We start from the raw sequence: 27,073 nt of genomic DNA, 5'->3' as shown, positions 1-27,073 counted from the left end.
CATCGAGCACGACTTCAGCAGCAAAAGCTCTGTTTGAAGAGGTTTTAGACTCACTTACAAAAATAGGCTGATTGAAGGCAATCTGTCCATCTCGTATCAAACAGCCTGTTCCTGGTCAAATGTTTGCTGGACTTGGGAGTGATGGAGCTATTACTGCAACCCCTGATGAAATTCCCGCTGATTCAGAGGGAAAGGAGTTAACCCTTTCAAGTTCTGGGTCAAAGGAGCACTGAGGTATTGAGCCAGCTACTTCAATGCTATGTCAAGGTTTTAATGTGGCTACCAATACTCAGAATGGATCTGAAAGTCAGACTTGAGCTGAGCTTTAGGCCAGCAAGGACAGAGGGAATAGCCTGGGAGAAGCAGGATTTAAAAGATGGCAGAGAGTCAGGGAAAACTGTAGAGATAAAAGTGAAGTGCATGGAAGCCAATGATGTGGGATAAAAGGCTTATTTCCTACTGTAGTCGAGGCGGGAGGGGGGGGGCTGAAGTCTATGTAACTGCATCTGTGTGAAAGTAGCCTGCCTTTGTGAAGAAATCATGCCAAGAATATTCATGGCTGAGATACCCAACATTAGATTTTCCCACTGGCTAAATCTGGGTGCAGAGGTGAGTCCTGTTAGACCTACAATCTTCTTCACTTGTAAAACACCAGTTTACTTCAAGCACGGTCCTGCCGTGATACCTGGAGTTCCTAGGCACTACGTCTGTACTTCTCTCTAGCAATTATATTGAGGTAGCAAAACAGATGACTAACAAAGACAAACCTCAAGACAGCCAGGTTTAATACTATATACACTAAAAATGCTATAGCTCCAAGAACCAATAAGCAATGGTTGATGTGTGCGATACTTTATACAGGAGGAGGACTCCTTCCGTACTATTCAGCTTGTAGTTAGAAGCTTAATATTCAAATACATTTAAAGAGTTTCATTAAAATTATTGTTCGGTCATAACTCCAAAACAAATTCATACTTAGTGCCCTTAGTAAGTCCTCTCCCCAGATTTCTGTGTCTTCCAGAGTAGCCACTAATTTGGGGGAAGCTAACTTGAGCTAACAGACATGTGTTTTTTTGGATGTGCTGAGCACCCACAGCGCTTGCTGATGTCAGGTGAAATGTCACAATTTTAGCATGTTGCAAAAGCTCCATTAAAAATTAATTCACTGTCATCTCCAGTTTCCTGGCACCAGTACATTCTCAAATGGGCTTTATTTCAAATCCTTTGTGCAGACTGGGCTAGCTGATCGATAAAGCACAGGCAAGAGAAACAGCTTGTCCCTGAATGAAATCCATTTAAACACTCTTGGCGTGCACACACAGGCAGGGTGGCAGGAGGGATGCTTTGGTGCAGAGATGACCTCCTGTTCTTGACTCTTGTTCACACCCTCATGTGCTGCTGTGTGGAATTCTGGAGTATAAACAGGTATAAACCCCCAAAATTTCTCCCTCAGCTAATTTCAAAGCTTATTTACCCAACTGGATACACAAGGATTATGAACTGCATTGCGGGGCATGTTTGATTAGTTTAGTCCTTACACAGTTCAGTGCAACTGTCAGAATAAATGACTTCTTCAGGGGAGAGAGGGGAAAATACACATTTGGTTAATCAACTCAATATTACAGTAGTTTCCAAAGATTAAATATGCACCGCACAAAACAGCAAATCGGGAAGGGCCTTTTAATGTTAACAATTCACTTGCAAAGAATAAGATTTTGAATAAAAACCTGCTTCTGTTCTTCAGCACAGTCTAATCCTAGAAACCCGAGTTCACGTAAAATCTGTAACCCACCTCTGGCTCTCATGGTTGAATTGCTGTTATTATGTACCTTATTGCTGAAAATAATAATTGCAAATATTATTGCAAGTGGCAGGGGCATTGGAAACAGAAGTGCTGAGATTTCACTGATGTGAGTTTTCTTGCCAAATGTTTCATATTGCTGCCTGTCACCCCCAATCAACTGCAAAGTTGATTTGCATTTGGTGTAGGCTGTAGCTCCTCTCAGCACCAGGTGAAAATTCCATTCCTGCGAAGACGGAGACTTCTGCTCCCCTTTTGTTATTAAATTGTGGGTTTATGGGTTGGGAAGCAGTGCTGGGCAGAAAGGGCTGTTGGTAGTGTGTCATTCTTGGGAGGTGGGAGTGGGGAGAAGGCTTTTCAAAGGGAATGACATTTGCCTAGAAACAGGATACAAAAAAAAAAAGGCAGGCACAAGATCCATGGTCTGTTCCCTGGTTTGCCAAATGACTTTTTTTACTGGACCTTGGGCAATTATTTGGTTGGGACACATTTTTAAGGAAATCGAGTGGCTGAATATGTATAGAGCCAGTACTGAAGTCCACAAGAGCATTTAGACATCGACACCTGCTAGTTTTTATTTGAATTCCCATATGTTTTTTAAGAAGTCATCAGGGTTTCAGTATCTTGTATCATGCCTGTATCTTTCAACAGTCTAAAGATTTTTTCAGAGCGCTGAATTTTCCAAAGGTTGCAACTCTCTCACATTCAAAACTAGATTTTCAGTGACTAGGGAAGGTGTTGAAAGCAACATGCTTTGAAATACTGGTCTTGTGGGTGTGGAGCACTTTTAAATCTGGCCTGAGAAGTCTGATTTTCAAAGGAGCTAAGTCTCTACAATTTTGACTTCTACTAAGATTGTGAATACTCAGCACTTTTGAAAACCAGCCCCTTAAATGTCTTCTGCCTTGGCTCCTTCCTCTGTGTAACAAGGAAACAGTTGGCCACCTCAGGACAGTGTTTTGAGATCTGTTAGGTATCTTTGCTTACAAAGCACTGTTTTAAGGATACTTGCAAGGAAGCTTTTCTACCTGCTCATCAGGAATGAATGGACAGGAAAAGTGGGCAGAGAGCGTGCAGCAGCTGGGGTCAGACAATGACTCCGAGGCCATCAGCTTTGTCCATCGGGGGAAACCTGTTCCATTTGCACAGGCGGCTTGGTTCAAAGAATCAATGAAGTACCTTTAGCGTTTAAAGTTGGCTGTCCAAATAAAGTATCTCTATGGCAATAATGTTTTGGATGGGTGAGGAGAAGGGTGGAATGGGTGCTGGAAAGGCCATACCTGGAGTAAATTAGTATTTATACTTCCTGAGGATTTTTAAAGAAATGAACTCTCCACTTTGGTTCTGACTGCAGATACAGCGAGAGACATGTGGATCACAGCTGTCTTGTTCCAGCTGCTCCTGGTGCATCTGGGCTGCTCTCACCTAGTGCACTGGACATACAAAGGTAATGAAAAATGAGGCTGTTTGGGGATTGCTACTGCTTGGTAAAAGACACTCCCATCCTTTTTGTGCTGCAGAAACAACACTCAGCTTGACTCTTTTTCCGTTAGTGAGAGATCTCCACAGAGCAGCTAATTTATTCCACTTTATTGATGCCTGTGTGTCTTGAAAGTGATTCTCTTCAATGTCACCCCTTTTTATGCCTTTGTGCGGTTAGGACACATTGTCAGAGTTGGCAGACCAATGAGGTTCAAACAATGGGCGAAATCTTTACAATGTGTTAGAATAAAAGCTGCCCTTTGGATGATACTGGAAGGAAAAGCTTTAAAAACTGGCTGTTTATTATTTTTTTGTCATATTCCATGCAGTACAGTCTCTAAGAATTACTTATTCACGCATTTATATTTTCTGTGAAATTTTTTCTGATTTTCATTTGTTTTAGGGGGTTGTTTGCAGAGCTCATTGAAGTAAATGGTAGTCCTTGTATGATCTTCACTGGGCTGGGAATCAAGCTAAAACAAAGGATATTGTTGACTAGATGCAACATCGCAATTAGGACACTAAGCCGTTTGCAGAAGTTCTCTCTGGATTTTCTTTTGGCCAGGCTGCCTGCATCTCCTAAGCCTCCCATACTTAATCAATGTCAGGAAACAAATACTTGCAAATTGACATTACTTAAACAAAATAAAAAGAAAAGAATTAGCAAATAGTAACAAATCCTTAGGTGCGGCTGTAATTATAATAATTTGAAAATTAGGAAGACGTTGAAGTAGTTTTGAACTATTTTCTTTTTACAACAATCACCTCTCCTTCCAAACCATCTCTGCAGGATTTGCGGTCAGTGAGTTTAACAATCACGTGATGATTACTCCTTAGCTCTAGCTCTGTTTGTCTCAGACAGACATGACTCTGACATTGATCAATATATTGCAGTTCTGGGGTGAAGAAGAAAAGGTTTCCTTACTGATTGTCAGTCACAGCCATGACAGAGATGGCATCAAAATTCCTACTTATCCTTGAAGTCCTAAATACAGCACTATGGAGAGGGAAAATAGCCTTAAAAGGTTCAAGCATTTGTTAAGAGTTTCAGCAGCACCCAGACCTCTGCAGGAAAGATTCAAATTAGGACTAAGAGGCTTAAAGCTATTGGAAAAAGGCTAGCATCCAGCATGCCAGGTCTCTTACACATTTGCTTCCTCCATAGGTGACCACAAGAGATTTTTAGTATTAAATACTTGCAGAAATTATGAGTACGTGCAGGTGAAGCTAAGCCCTTTAGTTCTTAGTCCCATGTCAAAGGTTTGTGTCTGAGCCAGTGACACTGAGCAGGAAAAGGAGCTGGTATAAACACTTAGCGTGACCTTTAGGGTCTATTAGGCCTGGGGGCTGGAAGGGCATCGAAAGCTCAGAGCAATCAACCAAATCCAGAAATTGGGATGCCCAGGTCCTGTTCCACACAAGGATGTGTCTCACAAAAGCAATGAATCGCTTTCTCATTATTTGTTGTGTGTAAAAAGGGGGCACCAGGAAGAGGCATAGCACTGTGCTGAGGAAAGGGGTGGGTTTCGTTAATAAAAACACACCCAGGACATCAAAGCCACCCCAGACCACTCCTATCCCAGAAAACATATAATAAAAGGTTCATTTTGTTTAAACCATTTCATTCCTATTCTTCTTTTGTTAGTTCTCTCCCTAGTTAAAAATAGGATCAGGAACTGGCAGCAGAGTTGCTAAGCAGAGACTTCCCACCCATTGCCCTGGTCCTATTCACTCTCACATCAGTTGAGAACCCGACTCCACAACTTTGGCAGTTGAGACACATTTAAATCCCCATTTCTATATGAACACTGCTTCTCTTTTGGTGGAGGTTCAATCTCCAGTGACCAGTAAGCTATTACTGCAATGCAGGTTTCTTATTTTGCAGCACAGTTGTCCTGCAGACAGAATAACATATATTTTCACTCTAGGGAAGGCAGAGAACCTTTTATTGTTGCAAGTCCTAGTGTTATAATAACTAGATTGACATGCCCTGCTGGCAAATGAGGAGAGTTTTCTGACTCCTGAGCTAACAGCAGTTCTCACCATGTCCTAATAACCTGGTTTGTTTCTCCTCCACACAGAAGGCAAACTGGATGAAGAGCACTGGGGAAAGCACTTTGCAGACTGTGCTGGCAAACACCAATCTCCAATTGACATCCAGAGGAAAAAAGTGAGGTACAACCCCCAGTTGCTGCAGCTAGAGCTGAGTGGTTATGACGGGCCTTTGCAGGGGGATTTCACAATGACCAACAACGGTCACTCTGGTAAGACTAGGGGGATCCTTCTCATTACATACCTAAAAAGAGGAGCTGGTCAAGAAGTCATTGCTGACAAAGCAGCAGCCTGAAACAGAAATCAGGGCATAGGGCTCAAGGAGTTTATTTGGTCCTGCAACAGCTCGAGCTGTCAGTCATCTTTTAGTCAGCAAGAGAAGCTCTAAGGCACAAGGAAGCAAGTGCTGCCTATCCGCTCCAGCTGCATTTTGCCCCAAGCCATGGCTTCGTACATGCATGGATCACTGCACATGCAGCACCCAGGGCCCTCCCATGCACTGCTTCCATGACAGTCGGTGATGCTGGCAGCCAAGAGTGCAGGGAACAGGCCAGCAGCAGCAAAGCAAAGGCCTTACATTTTTGAAATGCAGATGTCTTTAATAGTAGGGCTGTCCTGAAAACCCAACCCTTTTTATCCACACCACTTTGTTAGTGTCCTGTACTGCCGAGTTCAGCTTTCTGTGCATCATATTGGGTTGAGTATTGCAGTGCATTCAGTGGGAGAAAGAACATACCTTCCTGCTGAGACAACTGATGGAAGAGATACCTGAACCTGACAGCTTTCTGCTTTTAAGCTTTGAAGCAGGCTGTAGTGCATCCTCTGGAGGCTTCCACCAGGCAGTGTAGCATGCACTTATTACATTGTGTTTGGGACATAAAGGAGACTTTATGACTTCAGGTATGTATTTTCCCAGCACGTGCAGGATATGGGAACAGCTCCTGTGTGTTCATCTCAACACTCTGCCGTAGCTAGAACATGATCGCAAATCTTTCGTGGCTAGCAAGTCACACTAAGTTGAAATGCGATGGAATGAGCAAACTGTGCTGTAGCAGTAGGCGGGTTTTTCTTCCTTGGCTGAGCAGATGTCCTGGGAGTATGTCAAGCTCATGACAGTGCAGAAACAGATTATTCATTTTAGCTGATTGAAGTGCTATCCAGACAAAGCCCCCGCTCCCCCCCCTTTTTTTTTTTTTTTTTTTTTTTTTTACACTCACCTTACTTTACTATCTCACCTCATTCTGCTCTCCTAGTTTTGGTGTTTTCCTCAATCACACATGAAAGCTTTCCAGAAACACATATATAAACCAGAGGGAAAAAAAAAGGCAGTTATATTTCCGCAAGATATTTTCTCTGTTAGACATTAAAAAGGGATGAAAGGCAGCTAGAACATTCTAGATTGACCCTTTCTTTCAGTGAACTACAAGACTGCAGGACAATAGTAAAGAGTAGTATTTGGGTCATGCTGACTCCTCTCTGCATTCAGAAAATGCATCTTTTTTCCCCTGTGCAATAATAAAAACTAGAAGTGATAGGAATAGAGACCCAGAGTTCAACAGCAAGTTTGCATGCAAGGTTTGGTTAGATATAGTTCATACAATGTACAACACTGAGGAGAATCCCTCCCTTATAGTCAGAGGACTGGTATTTCAGGTCTCAGGAAGGCAAGCTGAAGCACAGCATGGGTTAAAAGCCTTGCTTTGGGCCACACAGTCTCAGGGCAAGGCTTATCATTTAGGAGGTCCTGGATTCCCCTGCTGCAGTCTGTAATTCATTGTCTAAATAATTAATCAGCTGGTACTGTTGGGATAATGCTTTTGGACTACAGATGAGCAATGAGACAATTTTCTAATAGCTGCAGTGGAGAGGGAATGAGTATTTTTGGGGGAAGGTGTTTGGAACATAAAGCTGGTAGCTCTTTAATCCTGCACAACAGTCCTTTCTTCGTCTCTGTAACAGAGCACGAGAGAGAAATATGGTGTGAGAGCAAGGAAATGAAGTGATGAGAGACATACTGCCTTCAGAGAAAAACTGTTGTGATTTTATTTCTGAAAATCATAACTCCTGTTTGTTGCCCCCACAAGCTCTACATTCAGTTAGAAGCTCTCATGTCAACATTGCTACTCTGACTGCCTACAAATTACTTTCTGCAGGTCTAGCTTTCAGATCTGACCACACGTGTGTATTTTCCTATTCTTTTGTTAACATCAGAACAATGATTATCTGATGCAGGGCATTTTAGTAAAGAACAAAGGCAAACGACTGTCCTTATTCACAGCTCCTGTGAAGTCAGGCTAGGTTTTCCTACTGGCTTCAGTGAGATGGGACAGGGTAGCAACATCTGTCAAGGAAAATATTCCACTGGGCCACAATAGAAAGCATTCAGCTGATCTGAAAGGGACAGGAGATGGATTTATCAACAGGACTCTCCTTACAGGCTCTCAGGATCTGAAAACCAAGTGTCTCACCTAAGAAACCAGCTACACTTTCTCTCTAGTTGTATAATTACCAGGCTAAATGCCACCTGAGAAAGCCTATTTGCAGTAGTGCAGAATGTCTGTGTGCAAACACACTCACACAGATAACCTTAGTTAATGAAGCCTTTTGTATTTGGCATTTGGACTTCGTTTTGTTTTTTTTGTTTGTTGTTTTTTTTTTTTTTTTAAACAGGATTGGTCCTCTAGCAGGTAGCAAGGACATGCACAGCTCTGGATGATTAAAATGTCATCCATGCAGGATGCGCATGCTTCCTCCAGTAGCAGATTCGTTTTAGAAGTGGGACCTTAAATGTGGCCTTCATTTCATTAAACTCAACCACCTCAGAGGCCAGAGATGGGAAAATAGGCTTGCTGCATGTGCTGTAATCGGTAAGGCAGTAATGGACAAGAGAGCAGAGCAGAAATGCTAGAGAAAGGCACAGTTACAGTCAGATTCACACTGCATAATCCCAGCCAATTTTGCACTGCCTGGCAAAACTAGAACTAAGCAGGAGTAAGGCACTTCCAGCTCAGAGCAGTCACGCTTTCCACACACACTTTACGCTGGTGAAAAGTAGAAGCAAACTGGGCTGTTACCTACCTTCATGCTTTCTGCAAAGTATTTGCATAAAATATCTTACAGAAGACTTAAGCTTCCCATAAACTCAGAACATAATTCTCCGGCTGTGTTTGCAGAAAGCAGAAACCACAGTGAGGTACTTGAGGTAAATAACCCTAATTATGAAAGGCAGTCAGCAGGGATCTTATGTAAAAAGGTAGATAGTTTTTTTCCCCCCACTCTAGACTCTTTGGGATGTTACAAGGAAACATGTTTTCATCTTGTCTGTCTGTAAACAGCTTACAAACAAAAGAAACTTCTCATAAACCCAAACTATGACCAATGAATCATATATTGTGATACCTTTTGCAAGGATAGTTGCTATTTTTTATAACATGCTCTGGGTTTTCATTAGGATGAGCCAATTCTCTATTTTCACTCCTAGATTTAGTGTATTTATTAACATAATATGTGATTTGTGGCAGTACATTAGCAGAAATGTTTCATAGTCTCTTTGTGAATACTCCTTGGCAAGGAGAAGCAAAGCGATTTGTCTCTACAAATCCTTCAAGCATTAACACGGCTTTTTCAAACTTACAGGGCTCTGGCCCAGTATGCCTGTTCCTAGAAGATGCAGGGTCCAGACCACTGGAAATTATGATGACAGGTTAGATGAGGCCAGCCGCTTTGTTGATTTCTATCCCCCTTTTCTTCCTCAGAAATAAAGTAGTTAACAAATCTGTGCACTGCCTTGCAAGACGTGATGTACTGTGCAAGAGATTAGTCTTAAAGCACACTTATTACTGCCTAAGGAAAAACCCAGAGCTGCTCAGATGGAAAAGAAGTCTGCAGACACAGCTAGTGCCCAGTCATCTTTGTGCCCGGTATGGTCTTTGTGGTGCAGAAGCCTGAGGTCAGGAAGGATTTTAAGCACACCTAGCTTTAAGCTTCAGTGCTTTTCCTTGCATACTGGAGTTAGTTCCCTGAACATGACTGTGCCAGCTTATTTGAGAGAGGGTGTTATTAGCAGACAGCACTAGGCACTGTAAGCGTAGCTACAGGAACGGGCATGGCTGCACCCACTGCTGTCTCCAATCCTGTTTTTCAGTTCAGATTGATTTGCCACCCACCATGCACATCTCCGGAGGGCTCCCAGGCCTCTACACAGCTGTACAGATGCATCTGCACTGGGGTGGCCTGGACCTGGAGACCAGCGGCTCTGAACACACCATAGACGGGATGAGATACTTTGCAGAGGTACTTGTGAATGGAGCGGTGTGGAGGGAGGATGCGTTGCAAGTATAGCAATTGGAAAATGGGAGGCTGCAGCACACAAAGCCTGCAGGAAGCAAGGCAGAGACAAATGGGAGAAACAGGGCTCCCGTAAGTGCAGGTGGTTGGTGCAATGCAAGGGCTGAGCCTGATGGTGCTGGCACAAAAGACTAAGAAAAGCCGTTGCAATAGCACTAATATCTTTCAAAGAAGGGGTTGTTCTTCCACATTCATCACAGACCTATTAAACTAAAGGTCTATTTGGCTGTGCTGCAAGGGACAAGCAGCAGGAGGTGGGATGGTGACTCTCCCTTCAGTCTGTATTTGGTCCTTTAAAGCACGGAGGAAGCCATTTATCACTTCTTCCTAAATGACCCTTTCTCTCTTCTGACAGCTGCACATTGTCCATTACAACTCAGCTGACTACTCAAGCTTTGAAGAAGCCAAAGACAAACCAAATGGATTGGCTGTGCTTGCCTTCTTGTATGTGGTAGGTTTGATGCCCAGGTTGCTGAGCAAAGCCAGTCTGTGATCACTGTTTATACTACAATCGCAGCCTGAGCAGGTCCAGACACAAGCAGCCTGCACTAGGTTTGCACATTTATCCTGAGAGATGATGTCTGCCATCAGTTTGAGAAAGCTATGCCATAGCAGGACTGTTCTTCCCTTATGTCATCTGGGGTTCACACAATACCAGCCATTAAAACTTGGGAGCCCCAGAAAAATTTGTCCCATAAGAAGTACAGAGGGATTATCAGGTGTGGCAGCTGGGTTCTCCCTGCTGTACCTCAAGGCTTTGCTCTGATTTGCAAGTGGGAACACTTGATTTTGTGTGCGTTTAGAAATGAAAGGTGAAAAAGGATCCTTACAGTTCACTATTCTGAGATCTATGTGTACATACCTTATTATGCCTAGGATTGTCCAGCCTACCAAGAGATCTGCAATAGTATTTGTTCTCTTTATCTCCCAATTCATCAGTTAGTCCCCCAAGCTGATTAGTACTATAGAAGGACAGGCAGGTCACTAACCTTTTGTTCAAGTTTCTATGCTGTGTTTAGGATGGGCACTTCGAGAATACCTACTACAGTGAATTCATTTCCAAACTGGCAAAAATCAGGTTTGCAGGTAAGACCTGGGAATGCCTTTCTACATACTTGATATTCTCAAAGCCTGTACATATGTACTGGGTCTGGGGACAGACATTTTGCTGCTGCTTTGCTTGCAATTATGCGGCCAAGCATCCTCAGCCATGCACAACTTCACACCATCCCTGCCCACGTATCTCAAACAGCAGCCCACACAGCAGGGTGGTGTGGAAGATGCTCAAGGCAGCAATAAACATACTCCCGGTAGGTCTACGCAACACACTGCGGCACCATCTGATAACTTCCTACAGTCCTGCAGTCCGTACACCCAGACAGCAGGTGCTCTGCTGCACTAATACACTCCGCTTCCCGCGAGGACTAACAGTTAGTGGCAAAGCACCGAGGTGCAGTTGCCCACCACCTCCAGGACCCCAGGTATCTCTGGATGACAAACCGTAAACCCACTGAAAGAACCATTTGTTTCCCTCCATCTTCATCCAGTTCTGCCAAAGGTCTAATATACCAGTGCTCTGGGCAAAGTGATTTGCCAATCCCAGCTTTAACACCACTCTCGCCTTTCTCTTTGCTCCCCATTAATTGTTAATATTGCCTCTCTGTTTCCTTTTGAGGTCAATCAACAAAGCTCATTTCTCTGGATGTCCAAGCCATGCTGCCAGAAAACCTCTCGCACTTCTACAGGTACCAGGGCTCACTAACAACCCCACCTTGCTTCGAGAGTGTGATCTGGACCATCTTCCATTCTCCGATTGTCCTATCACACACGCAGGTGAGTGATAACTGTTCACCAGACAGAGCAGCCTCTCTTTCCTCCGCGCTTCACCTTTCTACACAAGTTTCCTTTTCTGTCCTCCTGTGATTTTGAGAACAGCCTGACAGAAGAGCTAATAGGACTTTTCTCATATAGGGCTTTTGGGACAGACTCCTGAGCAACTGGAATTACAGGTGGCTGTAATGACACCGTGACGCTCTATCACAGCAAGGGCTAGTTTCTGTATAGCAGCAGTTTACCTGAGGTCTGGTGAGTGATAACAAAGCTCTCTGCTCAGTTAAGCTCAACCATACTGAGGGACTATAAAAAGGAAGAGACCACTCAGAATCAACAAGGCAAAAATTACTGCAAAAGAGTCCAAAACCAGCCCCCCCAAAACATAAAAGAGCCATTCATAACTTTAAAATAATTACAGAATAATTGGCACATTTTTAAAAGCGTATTTCAGGTTTTTTCTTGTCTACACGTACATTGTGCAGCTAGATTGGATCATTTCAGGAGTGGCCTGCTGTGAGTTTTGGCTGTATGACAGGAAAGGGTTATCCAGGCTCCAGCAGAAGCATTACAGAGGTCTTTGTTGAGTGCACAGGAGCACTGGGCAGTAACCCCACTTGTCTCAGCAGTTGAATACCATCACATGGCAGGATCCCCTTCTCTTCTCTCTGTCTGCCTTGTGAGGACAAAGGCTTTAGCAGGGGAAAAAAAGTAAACACAACTAAAATAAGCTTACTGTTAAGTCTTACAGAGTGGTTCATCTTTCTTAATGAAAAAGAAGCATCAGAAACTTTTTCTTCTAGAACAGCAACATCATAAAGCAGAGACTAGAGTAGTGGAGGATCACAGTGGGTTCTCATTTGAAAGAGAAATACTCTTTTTGGTAGGGGGAAGGCTAGTAGGCACTTGTGAGAAAACAGTATGCTACAGAAGAGCACCAAAATCTCCATCTATGCATACCATCAGGCAGGTGTTAAAAACTTCCTTCAGGCAAAATACCTTTATCATGAATTAGCTGATAAAAGCCCTCGTGTTCTGTTCCTTTCCCCTGCTAATAATCAGCAAGCCACCCTGTGGGTTCCTCTATAACATATTGCTGGGTTTAATCCTGAGCTGCAAAATCTGCACTGCAATTCTAGGCAAAACTGTTGTTCCCATCGCCCTCTGTAATAAGCCTGTGTTGCTCGCAGATCAGCCTCCTAGAGAACACCTTGCTGGACTGGGAAAACAGGACACTGCGCAACGACTACCGGCATGCTCAGCCCCTCAACGGGCGCGTGGTGGAGTCCTCCTTCAGAGCCAAACTCACCCAAGGTAAAGGCAGTCAGCAGGCACGACTCAGGCTTTCCCTGGGGAGAGTCAGGAGACCTACATGGAAGGAGTTAAGTTGCAAATCACTTAAGCTAGGCATGTTGGAGATCACCTTTCCCAGGAATACCAGTGTAGCAGTGTCCCTGCACAGCAGGTGGAGATGGCCCACATGCCTTTTTGCCCCGGGCCAATACAACTTGCTGCTAATGGTGCAGTGGTGGTTGCAGGTTGTGTGCCAGCGCTTTGTTTTGACTGCAATGGTGTCACACAGGTCTCCCAAGATAAGTGGTACTACATGGCACTACACAAGAATACTAGGTTCAGATGTGTCTGCATCCATATGGGTGAGGTACACTAACCATTGTAGAAACAGTTCTGGCATGGCTGATTAGCCAGGCACCATATGGAGGTGAGACGCTGCATTTTAAAACAAAGGTTTTCCCCAAACCTACAAACTAGAAAGGAGAAAAAAAAAAAATCTACCATGTGCAGGTCCTGGCCTTCTGTAAATTCCGCTGTCTGATTACTCTAGAACAATGCCACGCAGAAGAATTCAACCTCAGACTGGAACAAATCCAGATGCAGCTCCAAGACATGAAGAGAGAGTTGCTGAATGGAGTGAGCCACATAGGTAAGAAACGCACATCTGTGGCCTAAATCATTAAGGGGTTTGGTACTGATATGTGCAGGTAGAATTTTGTCCCATATCGAGACCTGCTGATGGAAATTCTTCAACTACAGCATCATTAAAGCTTGCCCTAATCTAGATACTCCCACAGCAACTGCAGCTTTCTCCTGCAACAAGTAAGCACATTATTACAAACAGTGAGGAATTTAAGCTCACAGTTCCCCTAGGATAAACAATCATCATCTCTACTTTACACAAGATGAGAAAAGAAGAAGAGAAAAAAGTTATTTTCCCAAACAGCTGGGTGAGGGGGCTAACTTTTCATCATTTCAAGCCCCTTCCCTGTTGGTACAACACACGCCAGTAACTGCAGCTCAAGCCACCTAAGACTGCCGCAGCTCTGCCAGTTCCTATGGGTATATTCTTCAGGTTTTGGGCTGATTCATAAGCACAGCAGGAAACGTAACAGCTGGCTTTTTTGTTATTTCAGGTATTAAATCCAGCACATTTCCAGCTTTCTACTTCCCTGTGGAAAACATTGAGAGTTTTGTGAACGTTCATCCCCTCCATGATATGTCTCTCCAAGCCTTCACCTTATGTTTCTGGACAAAAGCCCAGCATGCTGGCAGTCAGACTGTTCTTTCCTACTCCACACAGGAGAGGGATAACGAGATAGTGATAACCGTGGGCACAGATGTGGGATTGTGGATAGGAGGCCATTTCATCACCTTCCCCCTGTACCACAAGGAACAAGATTGGCTGCACTACTGCATGGCATGGGCCTCTGAGTCTGGAATAGCAAATTTATGGCTCAATGGAGCAGCTGGTAAAGCAAAGAGTATCCAGAAGGGGTATGTGAGCCAGGCTGGAGGAACGCTTGTCCTTGGGAAAGACAGAGACACTCTTCTTGGGACGTTCTCCAATGGTTTTGCAGGCTGGATGACTCATGTGAACCTGTGGAGCCAAGTTCTCAGTGCTGCAGATGTTCGGGCACTCGCACTGTGCAAACCAGGGCAACTGAAGGGAGATGTCATAGCATGGGGAGAAACCTCCATGACCCTCTTGGGTGGGGTGGTTCTGGAATCTGACACCAGCTGTCAGTGACCCCAACTTTTTTTTTTTTTTTCTTCTCTCTTTTTTAAGGCAGAAAAAGCCAAACTGCTTGCTGGGGAAACTGAGAAAAACTTAGATTATTTGCTTGTTTCTCCTCCTGCTTTGTATAGGCTCACTATGCACCTGCTAGTGTTCCTCGTCCTTTTAACAAGAGAGCAAATCTCCATCGGTGGGATAGAGGCAAAGAACAGAGCAGAACTTGGCACAGTCCACTACCTTGCATTGTCACATCCCTCCCAGGAGTTTGATTTAGCTCCCCATACACAGATCTTCCTATGTGCCAAAGAGCTGTCCTCTTTGCTCAAAGGAGCCACTTTCTCAAATAAAATTTCTCTCACATCCTTCACCCAGTCTCAGTTTCTCACCATCTTCCCTGCATGTGTCCTTCCTTCCTATTTCTCACCATCAAATCACCACCCCTTCCCCAGCAGACATATCACATAGGAAAGGACACATAAAGCCCTTGCAGGACAGAGTGAGGCTCATATGCAATCATTGTGCTTTGATCAGTGGTATGCCTTCTTTTCTGTAAAGGCATGTAGAGCATGGAAACACCTTCTTTTTGAACATGCACACATCACATGTTTGAGGGCAGGTATAAAACTCATTTTCTAAGATTCAAGTAAATCATGTGAAGGACACTCTCCATGAACAACACAAAATCCATGTCAGGGTTTTCAACAATTCTGCTTTTTTCAAAACCAAGGGCAGCAGCCCTGCATAACAATTAATTAAATTTAATTTCTCGATGTTAAATTATGCCATAATTAACCCCAAACCCCCTTAAACTAATAAATACTTTAAGAAACCCTCCATTTTTATCAGTGTGCACTTCAGTTTCTTCTGAGAATTGCCACTAGTCGTTAGACCCAGAGCTTTTCCAGACCAATTTAGCCTTCAGGTGGAATGGTGCCCTTAGGGGACACAACCAGAAACCAGAAGAAGGACCAAGCTCTAAACCATTTGAAGACTTTTTCAAGTGGTTTCAAGTACCCGAGAGCTGAGTTATTTCAAAAACTAAATTTAAGCAACTCAATGTGAGAAGCTAAGGACAAGTTTGGACACGTTTGCAAACACAGGCTCCAACCTGTAGCCCACTGCACAGGAATCAACCTGAATTTGACTCCTGCAATGCAGCAGGGAAGTTCTTACCCTCAACTCACATTACTACCTGGGTTATGAATGTTAATTCATCTTTTAAAGTTTGGGGACATTGGAAACAGAATAAAAGTCTCTGATTTGAGATGAAAAAGATTCATTTAAGGCTTTTTCAACAGCACTGAGAGCAGAGGCTTTCTTTGTAAGGATTTGTATAAAATCCACATTCAATCAAGAACCATCAGAAGTTTCAGTTCAATAGCATGTATGTCTGGGGGGACAAATGAGCTTCAACTGGCTCATGCATACAGAGTAGGGATATGAGGGTTATTAAAGGATTAAGAAAGGGACTGTTACTCTTTGGCAACTGAAGTATAAACAGTAGGGAGTGAAATGAGCTAAACAGCTCAAAGACTAGAGTGCCACTGGAGCAAATGGGTATAAAACGGTTGTGAATAAGCATCAGCCAGATGGAAGACTCCTAACCTCAAGAATAAGGCTTTGGAAGGACTCACCAGCCACAGCTGAGGACTAGGTTTGATTTTAAGGAGAGTTGGGTGAGCGTGGTAGGGGTGAGATTATAGTCATATGCATTTCCAGTCTAGCGGTCCTTTGAAACACACAAAGGAAGAACGAGAGTTGGCAGGATAAATGCCATTATCAGCCCATCTAACAAACTACTTCAGAACGACTGACAGTCTCTCCACCCCAGAGGACCAAAGGCCTGGCATCACTCATGCTGGACCCTCAAATACATGAATGACGCTGCACTCCTTGCACACAACTGACCAAAACCCAGCCCAAGTGCTGACTTGTGTCACCCTGAGATGTGTCAGTCAGGACACCAGGGACATACATCACCTTATGACATAGGTCACTTGATCACAGGAACTGAGCTGGCTGAGGATATTGCCCTTTCCTTGTGACAAATACCATGAATGGGTAGTTTGCCTTGGCAGTGGCTATGCCATGAAGCAGAATGGTCCTGCTAATTACTCAAAGTGAGAACACTCTCAAGACACAATGGCTTATTTGGAAACTCCTGCTGTGGGAAATTTGCAGAAAGTCTGAATGAAGATCAGTATCAAACGATGAATCCATATATTTGTTCTCCCACTGAACAGATCCTCAAAAATGTCTGGGCCAGCCCAAACAGTGGGCTGGGTCACAGCTTGCTGCTGGAGATTTTATTTTCTGCCTGCCTGCCTGGGACAATGTGGAAATCCTTAAGCTCTTCTTTGTCTTCCTGAATCTCCACCTTGTTCCTCTTGGCCATGATCCTGTTGATTTCCATGAAGGTTTTGTTCTTCGTCTCAGGAACAATTAAGAAGATGTAAACTATAGTGGCGAGGCAGATGGCACAGAAGATGAGGAAGCTGTAGGGCCCCAGTCCAGCCTAAGACAACGAAAGAAGACAGAGCAGGGATCAGGGCAATACTCCGGTTGCCTTCATGACATGATTTCGACATGCTGAACCCCTGATGTGCACATATCTTAAGTTGAACGACTAGAAGTTCGGGGTGCTTCTAGATTCTGTCTTCTCATACCACCACCATGGATTTATTGGAAACCACCACGGATTTACTGCAAAAGGAGGCTGAGGGTCTGTTGCATAAATCAAACTAAACTCACCAGCTCCCTTTGCACAGGCTAAAATCAGCAACTGTAGCAGTTTATGAGTCACTACCGCTGGGGATCAGTTTGAACTGGTGACCTCGAGATCAAAAGCCGAAATTGGCTCCCTGAGACACACACCCCCTCCATCACCCAATGGAAGATGGGGAATTTGCAATCTTTTCCATGCTCCTGAATTCAGGATCAGACATTCACCTGGAAAAGTAACTGCTTTCTTTTAAAGCAGGTGCAACAGATAGATAACGATAAAAAATTGCTGATTAGCATCAGTTTCCTGCCCTTAATGTATAATCCTGCATACAGGTACTGGGAACCAACCTGGGCATTTACAGCTCTCAGGATTAAAAAGGCTCTCTAAGAACACAGGGGTGAAGATACTAATTCTAGGCTGAAGTCTTGCCCTGTCATGCGATTGCATCTTACCTCCATGTAGAGGAACACGAGGCCCACGGTGAAGTTGCATAGCCAGTGCACAGACCCACCCACCATGAACGCTGCAGGCCGGGATGACTGCAGGAACATCTCGGTGATCATCACAAAGGGAATTGGACCTAGAAGGTAGTTGCATATTTGGAAATCCTAAAGGCAATTCTCCCACTCTGAATTCCTAGATTACACTGTTCATTTCAGTGGCAGGCAATGGTTTCTAAACTACTAGTGTTTAGAAACACCCGATAAATCAAATAAAGGATTAAATAAAAAAAAAAAACACCAGGGCAACTAAATGACTTCCTAAACTCACACACAGCAATCAACCTCTTCTCTCCTATGGTTGCACCTTAACCACGAACCCATCTCCAGCACAAATTGTAAAATAAGATTGATAAACACAAACTGTCTCTCCAGAGATCACTCTACGAGCAGCAACTAAGCAAGTCATTGCTGCTTGAAAAAAGAAAGAAACAGGCCAACACGTGCAGGTGTTGGAGAAACACCTCAGGGAACGAGCCCTCAGGCCCGTGCCCTGCAGTGCCGCCCCGTGGCAAGGTTAAGCAGAAAAAGACCATGTTCTCATTAACGGGGTCAGGCCACAGGTCCAGCTGACCTGGTGTTCTCCCTCTGGCAATCTCCCTGCCCCCAGCACTTGAATCTGCCTGATGGCATAAATGGAAAAGGAAAGGTTTTATGTAATTCCATCTGCCAGCGAAACCTCTACAGGAGTTTCAAAACTGCACTGCTGCATCCAGCAAGGGCTTTCCAAGCTAAACAGACAACTCTACCACGCTGAGAAGCTGAGTCAGGACAAAGCCTTTCCAATATCCACCCTATCTGCACATCTCCTTTCTGCAAAGTGATCCGCAGGGCCACGCATATAATTTGAGTCGCTTCTAATTTGATTTGTTGCCTACAGATGCAAGCATGCAGCATCTCTGCCCAGTTGGTAGGGCTCACTATCTCAGCGTAGTTTTGCTCCAGATCCTACTGAGGGAATCTCAAGCGCAAGCACAATTGTGCCTTTGCTTTTCCTCTTGAAAGCCAGATGCTCCCCTGCTTCACCGACGCAGCCGGCCAACGACTGGAACATAAATAAGCCTAGCTGACAATCAACAAGGTGCATGGCCACACAGAGAAGAAACTCAATCTCCTTGGATTAGCTCCACAAAGCTTTTGATTTGAAATCGAAGAGAACACTTGGCTTTACCCAACTTGTGGAGGAGACTGGACTAGAGTGTGCATACTTACTGGCTCCAATAGCATGGCCGATGATGTAAACAATGACACACACTATGCTGAGGTAAGACATCCATGAGACAGTGGTCTGTGAAGAATTTAATCACAGGTTAGACGCGGTTCCCATCTGAACATCACCAACATGTTCAAAGCACTATTTGTAGTAAGATTTGAAGGCATTCTAAAGCCTGTGTCACCCTCCATTGCCAGATATGTCCATACTGAGCCACAAAAATCATAGCCTGGGTATGATCCTTCCTTCCAACAACTGGATGCAACAGGTATTATGAACATGACATACTGGAGGGTAGTATTCAGACAAGCAAGTTCATAGCTTTTCCTGGGTTTACTTTAGGTAGATATACAAGTACAGAGACCTTTCATACTGTCCCCTCCCCACCAGGGTGTAGAAGCAACTTCAAAATATACCGGTGGCCTGTTCCCTGGAAGGTCCAGAAACGCATGGGTAGGATCACCTGAGCCATTCAACTACGCACCTGGAGATTGAGGGCCAAAGTTAACACTGCACAGGAGACACAACACAATCCAAAGCCAGCAAGGAGAAGGATTCTCCTCCCCAGAGACTCCACGATGAAAACCTGGAAGAGACAGAAGAGGGTGACAAACCAGACACCTGGGGCACAGCACTTCTTATTCCGGCAAAATTTATTAAGGTAGTCTTTGTCTTCTAAGAAATCCAGGGACATTTCCACCATCTACTGATGGATTGTGGGCATGAAGTCACGCAGAAACTGCAAAAAGCTGGATGTGTCAATAACACTGAGAGAATAGGCAGGCCGTTCTTCAGTACCCGGTCCCAGTGAGAACTGCATGGAAGCCCTGCACAGAAGCCCTGCATGGTAACACTGGACAGCAAAAAAGGGCATATCAGCCTGGAGACCAGAGATTGAAAACTTCTGAGGCATATGAGAAGTCATCATGGTTAATCACTTTGGTTACATAGCTGCCTTCAACCAAGGGACACTGCAGGGCACCTATTGTGCAAAGCAGCTCACAGTATGTGTAAACAATAAACTAATTTAAACAGTGATGGACAGGGGAGACTGGACAAGCTAGAACTCGAAGAGCCCTAATAGAAACTTACAGCAATCAAAGTCATGACGACGTTGATGGCCCCTATCGACACAGTGACATACTGAACATTGTTGTTGTCCACACCTGCCGACTGGAAGATTCTGTCTGCATAGTAGAAGACCTGCAGCAAAACCACAGCTGTGTTTATATGTGGCCAAAGGCAGAACACGGGAATCCCATTCTGGCTGCTTTTACACCCTAGAACTGGTGCACAGAAGCCTGGGAACGGAATTCCTTGATTTCTGGAGACATTGGTGTTTGGATCCAGGCACAAGCACATTACTTGAAAAACATCCAAACTATCCGTAACAGGACAGCTTGACTTTGTATCTAGTACATGTGTGTACTGGATTTGGTACTGGGTAGGGTCAACCCACCGTAACATGATGCAGAAGCAATGTCCCTGATGAAGGGGTACTCCTGTGTCAGCACTGGCCCACATCATCCATTCTAAAGTCCCATCCCTTTATTACTCACCCCACTGGCCTTTCTCACGTGCCTTCCCACTCACCGCATTAACCCCAGAGAGCTGCTGGCCCATCATCATGACAACGATAGAGATGAGCTGCCATCGCAAGCCTCTGAAAGTGCACAGGCTGAGTACGGAGAAATGTCCTTCTTCCTTTTCTGACTGGTCTTCTTGGCGCATTTCTTCTATCTCGTCATCTACATCATCCCAGCCTCTCAGCTTCCGCAGAGCTAGTTGGGAGTGGAAGGCGAGTTATGAACCCCAGAGAGCAGGTCTACAGTGAGCTCTCCTGCTTCAAATCAAGACAGAACAATATGTAAGACATAGGCAGCAGTGCTTCCATGGTGGGAATTCAGGGATTCACATATGCAGAGAAAGGAGCAATGTTGCAGGAATTCCATCCACCAGCAACATCAGTGAAGAATTTCACACTTGCTTCACCGTTGATTGCTGTCAGTCATGTCCCACAGTCAGATCTATCCCATTCCACCTCCCCTTTCATTAAAGGATGATGCTGTACCTTGTCGTGCTTGCTCTTCATTGCCCTTTTGTATCAGCAGGTATCTGGGACTCTCAGGGAAAAAGGGCAATATAAGGAGCTGAATTAGCGATGGGATCCCAGTGAGCCCCAGCAGCACGGGCCAGCCTGCAACAAGTGAGACAAGATGACAGCTGTGAGAAATCTTTCCCCAACAGAGCCCACAGAAAAGTCCCGAGCCAGGGCTTTACCTTTGGCATTCCCAAGGATGCTGTTGAGACCAAGAATTTGAGCTACAAGGATCCCGAGAGTGATGAAGAGCTGGGGCACTACCCCGATAGCACCTCTCAGATTTTTGGGGGACATTTCTCCAAGGAACATGGGAACCACATTGGAAGCCAGACCTAGGAGTTAGAGAACAATGTTAGACATGCAGCTGCCTGATGTCAGCACACTCACCATCTTCAGTAAGATGCCTTTTCCCCAAGTGAGACCAAAGTGATCCCGGCTGGACCACAAGACACATGGAAATCTCACACCCAAACCCTTCTGCTCCAGTTGAAGATTAATGTCATCTTCTGGCCAGTGAATAAGCTGTGCATGTTTTCCTCACTCTTCAGTGGAACATGGGACAAAAAAACCACGTGGCATTGGTTCACTCAGTAGGTGGAGAGGTACATCACTGCATCTGGTGTCCTCAGAAAGGCCCAGGAATCTAGCTTTCTCTGGGAGCCGTTAAACAAAGAAGTTTGTCCCACTACCTCTCTGTTTGTACGTAACGCTGTCCCTTCGCCAAGGCTGTCAATATTACACTCACATATCTTAAACTTAAGACAGAAATCGTCTCTGTAGCTAAGCTGCAGAGGCATTCCCATGCTGGAGCTAATTCAAGGAATCTGGATTGTTTCACCCATCTCAACTAAAAACCAGTCAATTGAAATACAGTAGGGAACCAACCATACATGCAGGATGGGCAACCTGCCCACCTTCTGGTGCTTTCAGTGTCTAGCTTATTAACTGCTCAGCAGCAAAGCATTTTAGGAGTCCAAGAAGGCTAGCAGTAGCCTGTCTTGCCTACAAAGCTGGCAGATGATTTGGGGACTCTCAGTATTCATCGTCCTAAAAGTAGCTTCCTCCCAGCAGGGTCTGCCAAGTACTTCAATACAATACATGCAAAGAAAAATTGTGTGCTACCTCAGGTTTGGAAACAAACTCAAACTGTAAGGGGGGAAGAATTTCTACTTCTTCTAAAACAAGAAAAGAAATCAGTGTCCAAACAAGCTGATGTGAGGGTGGAGGGATGTGACTTCTTGCTGGCTTTTAAAAATTCACTACTCCTTTAATCGCTCAGTAACATTTTGCAGAGAGCTTTGCTGGTTTGAGATCTCCTACAGGTAGCGTGTTGGAATAGGTATTTCTACTCAACTAGGACGCTAAGGACCCAGGTTATTTTGAGGAACATTGCACGGTTACCCACAGTAACCCCAGCGAGCTGCCAGCTCCCATGCTTACGCTGTAAATCTTGGCATGCAAAACCCAAACTCTGGGAGTCAAATGACCACATGAGACTCTTTTCTTACATTTCTAAAGTTCCTAGCCTTCAAGAGCTTGGAGTTACAAAGGTGATCAAACTGTTATCTGAAAGCCAAAAGGCACAGAAACAAGTAGTAAAGCAACTAGAAAAACATTATAAAACTAAACTCATGAGGTGTAGTGTTTTGTGTTCACATTCCATCCAGCCCTTTAATTACCCAGATTAAAACATGCTAGCAGTGACTCCTGGATGACTGCATTCAATTAACAGTGGCTTTCTAACTGTTCAGACCCATGCTGATCCAGCCCTGTCACAGTGGAGCCCTGTATACACCAGAGCCGCCCTTTTGCTGGGCAGAGTGATGCTTGGACCCTACCAGAGCCTGGAGCAGGCTGGCTTGGCTCAGCAGCTTCCCTCCCCAGACACAAAGTCCACGGTTCAAGGGAGATCAAGCCGGGAAGGGCAAGTCAGGACAGCTGGTGCAGATTCTTTTGTAAGTTATAAATAACTGCAAAGAGGTAATCACACTTAACAGGTCCCTTAGTATTTATTCAGAGAACCAATGCTAAGAGCAACTGCCAGGCTTAGGAGAGTCAAAAGCCAAAACAAAACCATTGGACTAGATAAATTTCCTGCCTTAGCACACCAATTGCAATTGCTGTATGTTACAGATCAAGTTGTTTTCCTATGTCAGTGTCTTGTTTTCTCATTTTATCTTCACAGGATATCCCAACTCACTACTAAACCACGGAGGATGTCGCTCTCGCTAGCCCAAAGCCAATTAATTGAGCCTAAATGCTGTTAGGACCCTTATCAGCCTGGCTCTGCACACACTCAGTACAGTACTGCATGAGATATCCAGCCCTTCTGGGTTTCTGTTTGTTCCACGTTACTGTAGCTCTAATGGAACCACTTACACCAGCAACTCACATACACCATTCTCCTTGGCTTTCCACTATCTTTGCAGTAAATCCAGTGGCTCTGAACTATCTGCTGTCCGTTTTAACATTTCTTTTCTCCTGCAGGAATAACAGTCAGTTCCAGGACTGGATTATTAGATCTGGCATTGTCTCCAATGACTTTGACTTAGAAGGATTATTCTGTTTCTGATTATGTTAAAACGAAACAAAACAAAAAACAAACAAACAAAAAGCCAGGCTATCTGCTTTAAGATATCTGGGAAAACAGATTACCATCAGCAGGTTTCCTGGCTGTTGGAGCTCCAGTGCCTAGCAGATGCTTATTGCAGAGGATAGCTGCATCTACAGACACACATCTCCTCTGTACTTCTTAAATTCCAGTCTCACTGCCATTGTTTACTAGAGACCTTTAGTACTTCTGCAACATGCAAATGACAACTGTTATTCAAGCAAGTACAGCATTGTTATGTAGATGTGTGGCTAAAATATGCTACCTGTGAAACCATCTCTCGTGAGAACAAAAAACCTTTACATAGCCAAGAACATATTTATTGCTCTCCCTTTACCATCCAACCTCTCACTTACCCGCATATATTCCTATGATAACACGTGAAAGGATGATTACTTCAAATGTTTTTGCTAGCTCTGAGGTTCCCATAAGGATGGCAGCAGCAACGGAGAAGAGGTTATTTATCAGCAAAGTGCCCTTTCTGCAAAGTAATGGGAAAGAAAACAGGTTCAGGTGTTTTTCTTTTTAAGGGCCCAATAACAGACAGATCCCCTCTGTGTTATGCTGTCCAAAACTCAAATGAATCACCTCTCAAAGACTAATAAAAGGGAAAATGGTGATTGTCCCATTTTCTCCTGCAGGGAATGAAGGCTTCAAAGAAGAAGTGCAGTTTCTCAGGAAACCTGAGCAGCAGAAGCTGGGTCTGATCTCACATCCCAGCCCAGGACTTTCATCATTGCTCTCTGCCTGGCTCAGTGCCCAGCATACAGCCCGGCCTTGACCATGTTGAAACCATATAAATTCTTCTGCGCATGGGAGACAACACATATTGCTGAGTCCAGCAACTAATCACCGGCCCATCTGCCTCGCGATCAAGGTGTGTGTGACACCATCATGCTCCTGATGGGCTTGGCAAGCTGGAGTGACCGGTGAGGCAAGTCTTATCTGAACCCAGCAAACTGTTGGTGAAGGATGTTAAGCACCACTGTCACGTACCGGCCACAATTGTTGACCAGAGGCCACACCATGAGGGACCCAAACAAGCCGCCCAGAGGGTACATGGACACAGTAAGAGACCAGAGCAGTGTCTGGAAGCCACTGTCCATAGGCACTCCATTCCTGTCGAAGTAGGTTCGGTTGTAAAAGTCTTGCATGTACTGAAATACAGAGCACGCTTAGCACAGTAAGTAAAATTTTCACGCAGTAAAAGCTAGTTAACAACAAATACCGTAAAGCTTTAAACAAACGTCTTGATACAAACTAGAATGGCTGAGTTGGAAAATGAATGCAAGAGAGGGATGGAGAAGCCTGGGCTAGATAACTGTTACTACGAGTTATCCTGCCTTATCGGATTTGCCTGGTTTCCAGAAGGAAAGACATTCGTCGTGCCCCGTCTCTGCTGGGCAAAGTCTGAACAGTAGTGCTATAGGCCTCAACATCCCCTTTTCTTCCCTGGGGAACCACTTTTCGCTGGGAGTCTGGTGACCTGAAGCACGGAGAAGTACAAGCATCTGCCCACAAACACCCATAATCTAACTGTTAGGCTCCTGCCTTGTTTTGTTTGTAAACCTACTCCTAGGTCACGGTCCGCTCCAGGGTCCAACCTACCGGGGCTGGAGAATTGATCACAGAGACGTTGTAGCCATACTGGAAAGAAGATCCAAATGCAGACAGCAGCGCTACCAGCGCAAGCGGAAGTGTCATTTTCTGCAGAGGGGAAAGAAAACACTCAAACACCACCTTAGAAGCAGGTTTGGCTTTTAGGCGTAAATGGCATTCAGTAAAAATAAAGAAATACCCTAAGACTTGCCTTCTGTGTTCTTCACTTCATGTTACTGTATAAAGAAAGCCCAATGGGTTGTTTTCATTATAACTCATTTTGTTCTGCTTGATTTGCACATAGTCATTACAGTAATTCATTCTACTCTTTTCTGGTATTGATGGATCATTTGGATGATGAATAATCTTTAAGTTACCATGCTTAAAATACCACCCCGCAGGGAAAAAAATTGTATGCAATTATTCTTTTTCCAACATGCAAATTACTTAGTAAAATAACACAGGATATTGGCACAAGAAAGCTTTAAAAAGAAAAGATTTTGCATGAAGTGGCAAAATCCTTTTCCTGTTCATTTGTTCTGCTTTCACATGCTGGCTTGTTCTGCCTCCCACATTGCAGGATCAAGCTGTTTATGGATCTAATCCGATTGCCACTGAAGCCAATTAGAATTTATCCAAGTAGCTCAGCGAGGGCTTGGTTGTGGGGTGTAAAAGCAGCACTGTGTGGTTAAAAAGAAGGGTGAAATCGCCATCCTGAGTAGGATCAAACACCAACCATGTTTGTGGGTACACAGTCCTCAGGGTTACAAGCAACTTGCTTTTTGTGACAATTTAGTTGCTATTCAGTCCTCGGGCTGGCCCTGCTGTGTTGACTGAGCTGTTTTGTTTTGGGGTTGGTTTTGTTGGTTTGGTTTGTTTGGGTTTTTTTTTTTTTTTATAGTTCACTAATATATCTCATTGCTGCTACATCAATAAAGTAATTTTTCATTCAGACACATATAATTTTCTGCCACCATCATTAGCCTTAACGTCTGCAAGGTTTTATGTCCCACGTGAAGGACCTGTCATTTCCCTAACTGAACATTTGTCCAAATAGCTGCTGGTACTCCTTATATTCCTCAGAAGCTCCAGCAGCTCACCTCCAGAGGTCTGCAGAGTTTAAGGCACTGCAGGAGATCAAAATTCAAGTTGATCTCAGACTAAGGATCAGGAGGAAACCAAGGCTTCCAGCTACATTTTCTAGGAGGAGACTGTTGACATTCTCGCATTGGTGATGAAAAGCAGGCTGCCTTGCTCACACTAAACAAATCCCAGGATCACAGAAGAGGCACTGGTGTTGTTCCATTCAGCACTTTTAGGAAAACCTCTGGCGTACACGAGCATTGCACTGTGCAAGATTCCACACAAATGCTGCTGTGAAAGGTAGCCCCCATCCAGAAGCATCTACAGCCTAAAACTGATTAGAAAGTAGGAAAGAAAACTCACACACAGAAGGGGAAAGTCACACAGAAGTTATGTGGTACGTCAGCTGCAGACAGAGAGAAAATCATGAGACTCAGTGCAACACTACACTGCAGACAAACATAAACTGGGTTTAAGAACATAGGCATCTCTGCTCTCCATGTGAGAGCAGTTGTGGATATGGTAGCCGAAAAGATCTTGGTCTTCTCCTTCCTCTACAAGTACCTGCAGATCTCACAAAGCTTGCTCTGCACCTCCGGGGGAGGCTGAAGTTGGAAGTATAGAGCCCAGCACACTTACCCCCTTTGAACCTTCATCGTAGTCGGAGCTCTCCTCCTCCTTTCCTTTCAACTTCATTT

At 44.4% G+C, this 27,073-nt stretch overlaps 2 protein-coding genes across 2 annotated transcripts; one reads left to right on the top strand and one right to left on the bottom strand.

Annotated features, from left to right (window-relative positions):
* Positions 1–3,226: 3,226 nt before the first annotated feature.
* On the top strand, positions 3,227–14,555 carry CA6 (carbonic anhydrase VI). Its single transcript, XM_010577531.1, has 9 exons — positions 3,227–3,248; positions 5,365–5,547; positions 9,480–9,628; positions 10,038–10,133; positions 10,702–10,768; positions 11,358–11,515; positions 12,703–12,826; positions 13,356–13,454; positions 13,942–14,555. The coding sequence occupies exons 2-9, from the start codon at positions 5,526–5,528 to the stop codon at positions 14,553–14,555; spliced, it is 1,329 nt and encodes a 442-aa protein (XP_010575833.1). The 5' UTR covers positions 3,227–3,248; positions 5,365–5,525.
* A 2,272-nt stretch (positions 14,556–16,827) lies between these two features.
* LOC104837921 (solute carrier family 2, facilitated glucose transporter member 5-like) lies at positions 16,828–27,071 on the bottom strand. Its single transcript, XM_010577371.1, has 12 exons — positions 27,015–27,071; positions 25,302–25,400; positions 24,690–24,850; positions 24,050–24,174; positions 21,262–21,414; positions 21,053–21,178; positions 20,575–20,762; positions 20,074–20,184; positions 19,466–19,567; positions 18,981–19,056; positions 17,721–17,848; positions 16,828–17,058 (listed from the first exon to the last, which is right to left on the bottom strand). The coding sequence occupies exons 1-12, from the start codon at positions 27,069–27,071 to the stop codon at positions 16,828–16,830; spliced, it is 1,557 nt and encodes a 518-aa protein (XP_010575673.1).
* Between the last annotated feature and the right edge of the window lie 2 nt (positions 27,072–27,073).

This window comes from Haliaeetus leucocephalus, unplaced genomic scaffold (assembly GCF_000737465.1).
Source record: "Haliaeetus leucocephalus isolate CR32 unplaced genomic scaffold, Haliaeetus_leucocephalus-4.0 Scaffold556, whole genome shotgun sequence".
NCBI classification, from domain to species: Eukaryota; Metazoa; Chordata; class Aves; order Accipitriformes; family Accipitridae; genus Haliaeetus; species Haliaeetus leucocephalus.
The sequence above is the reverse complement of the archived record's forward strand: the minus strand, read 5'-3'. Positions and strand labels throughout refer to the sequence as shown.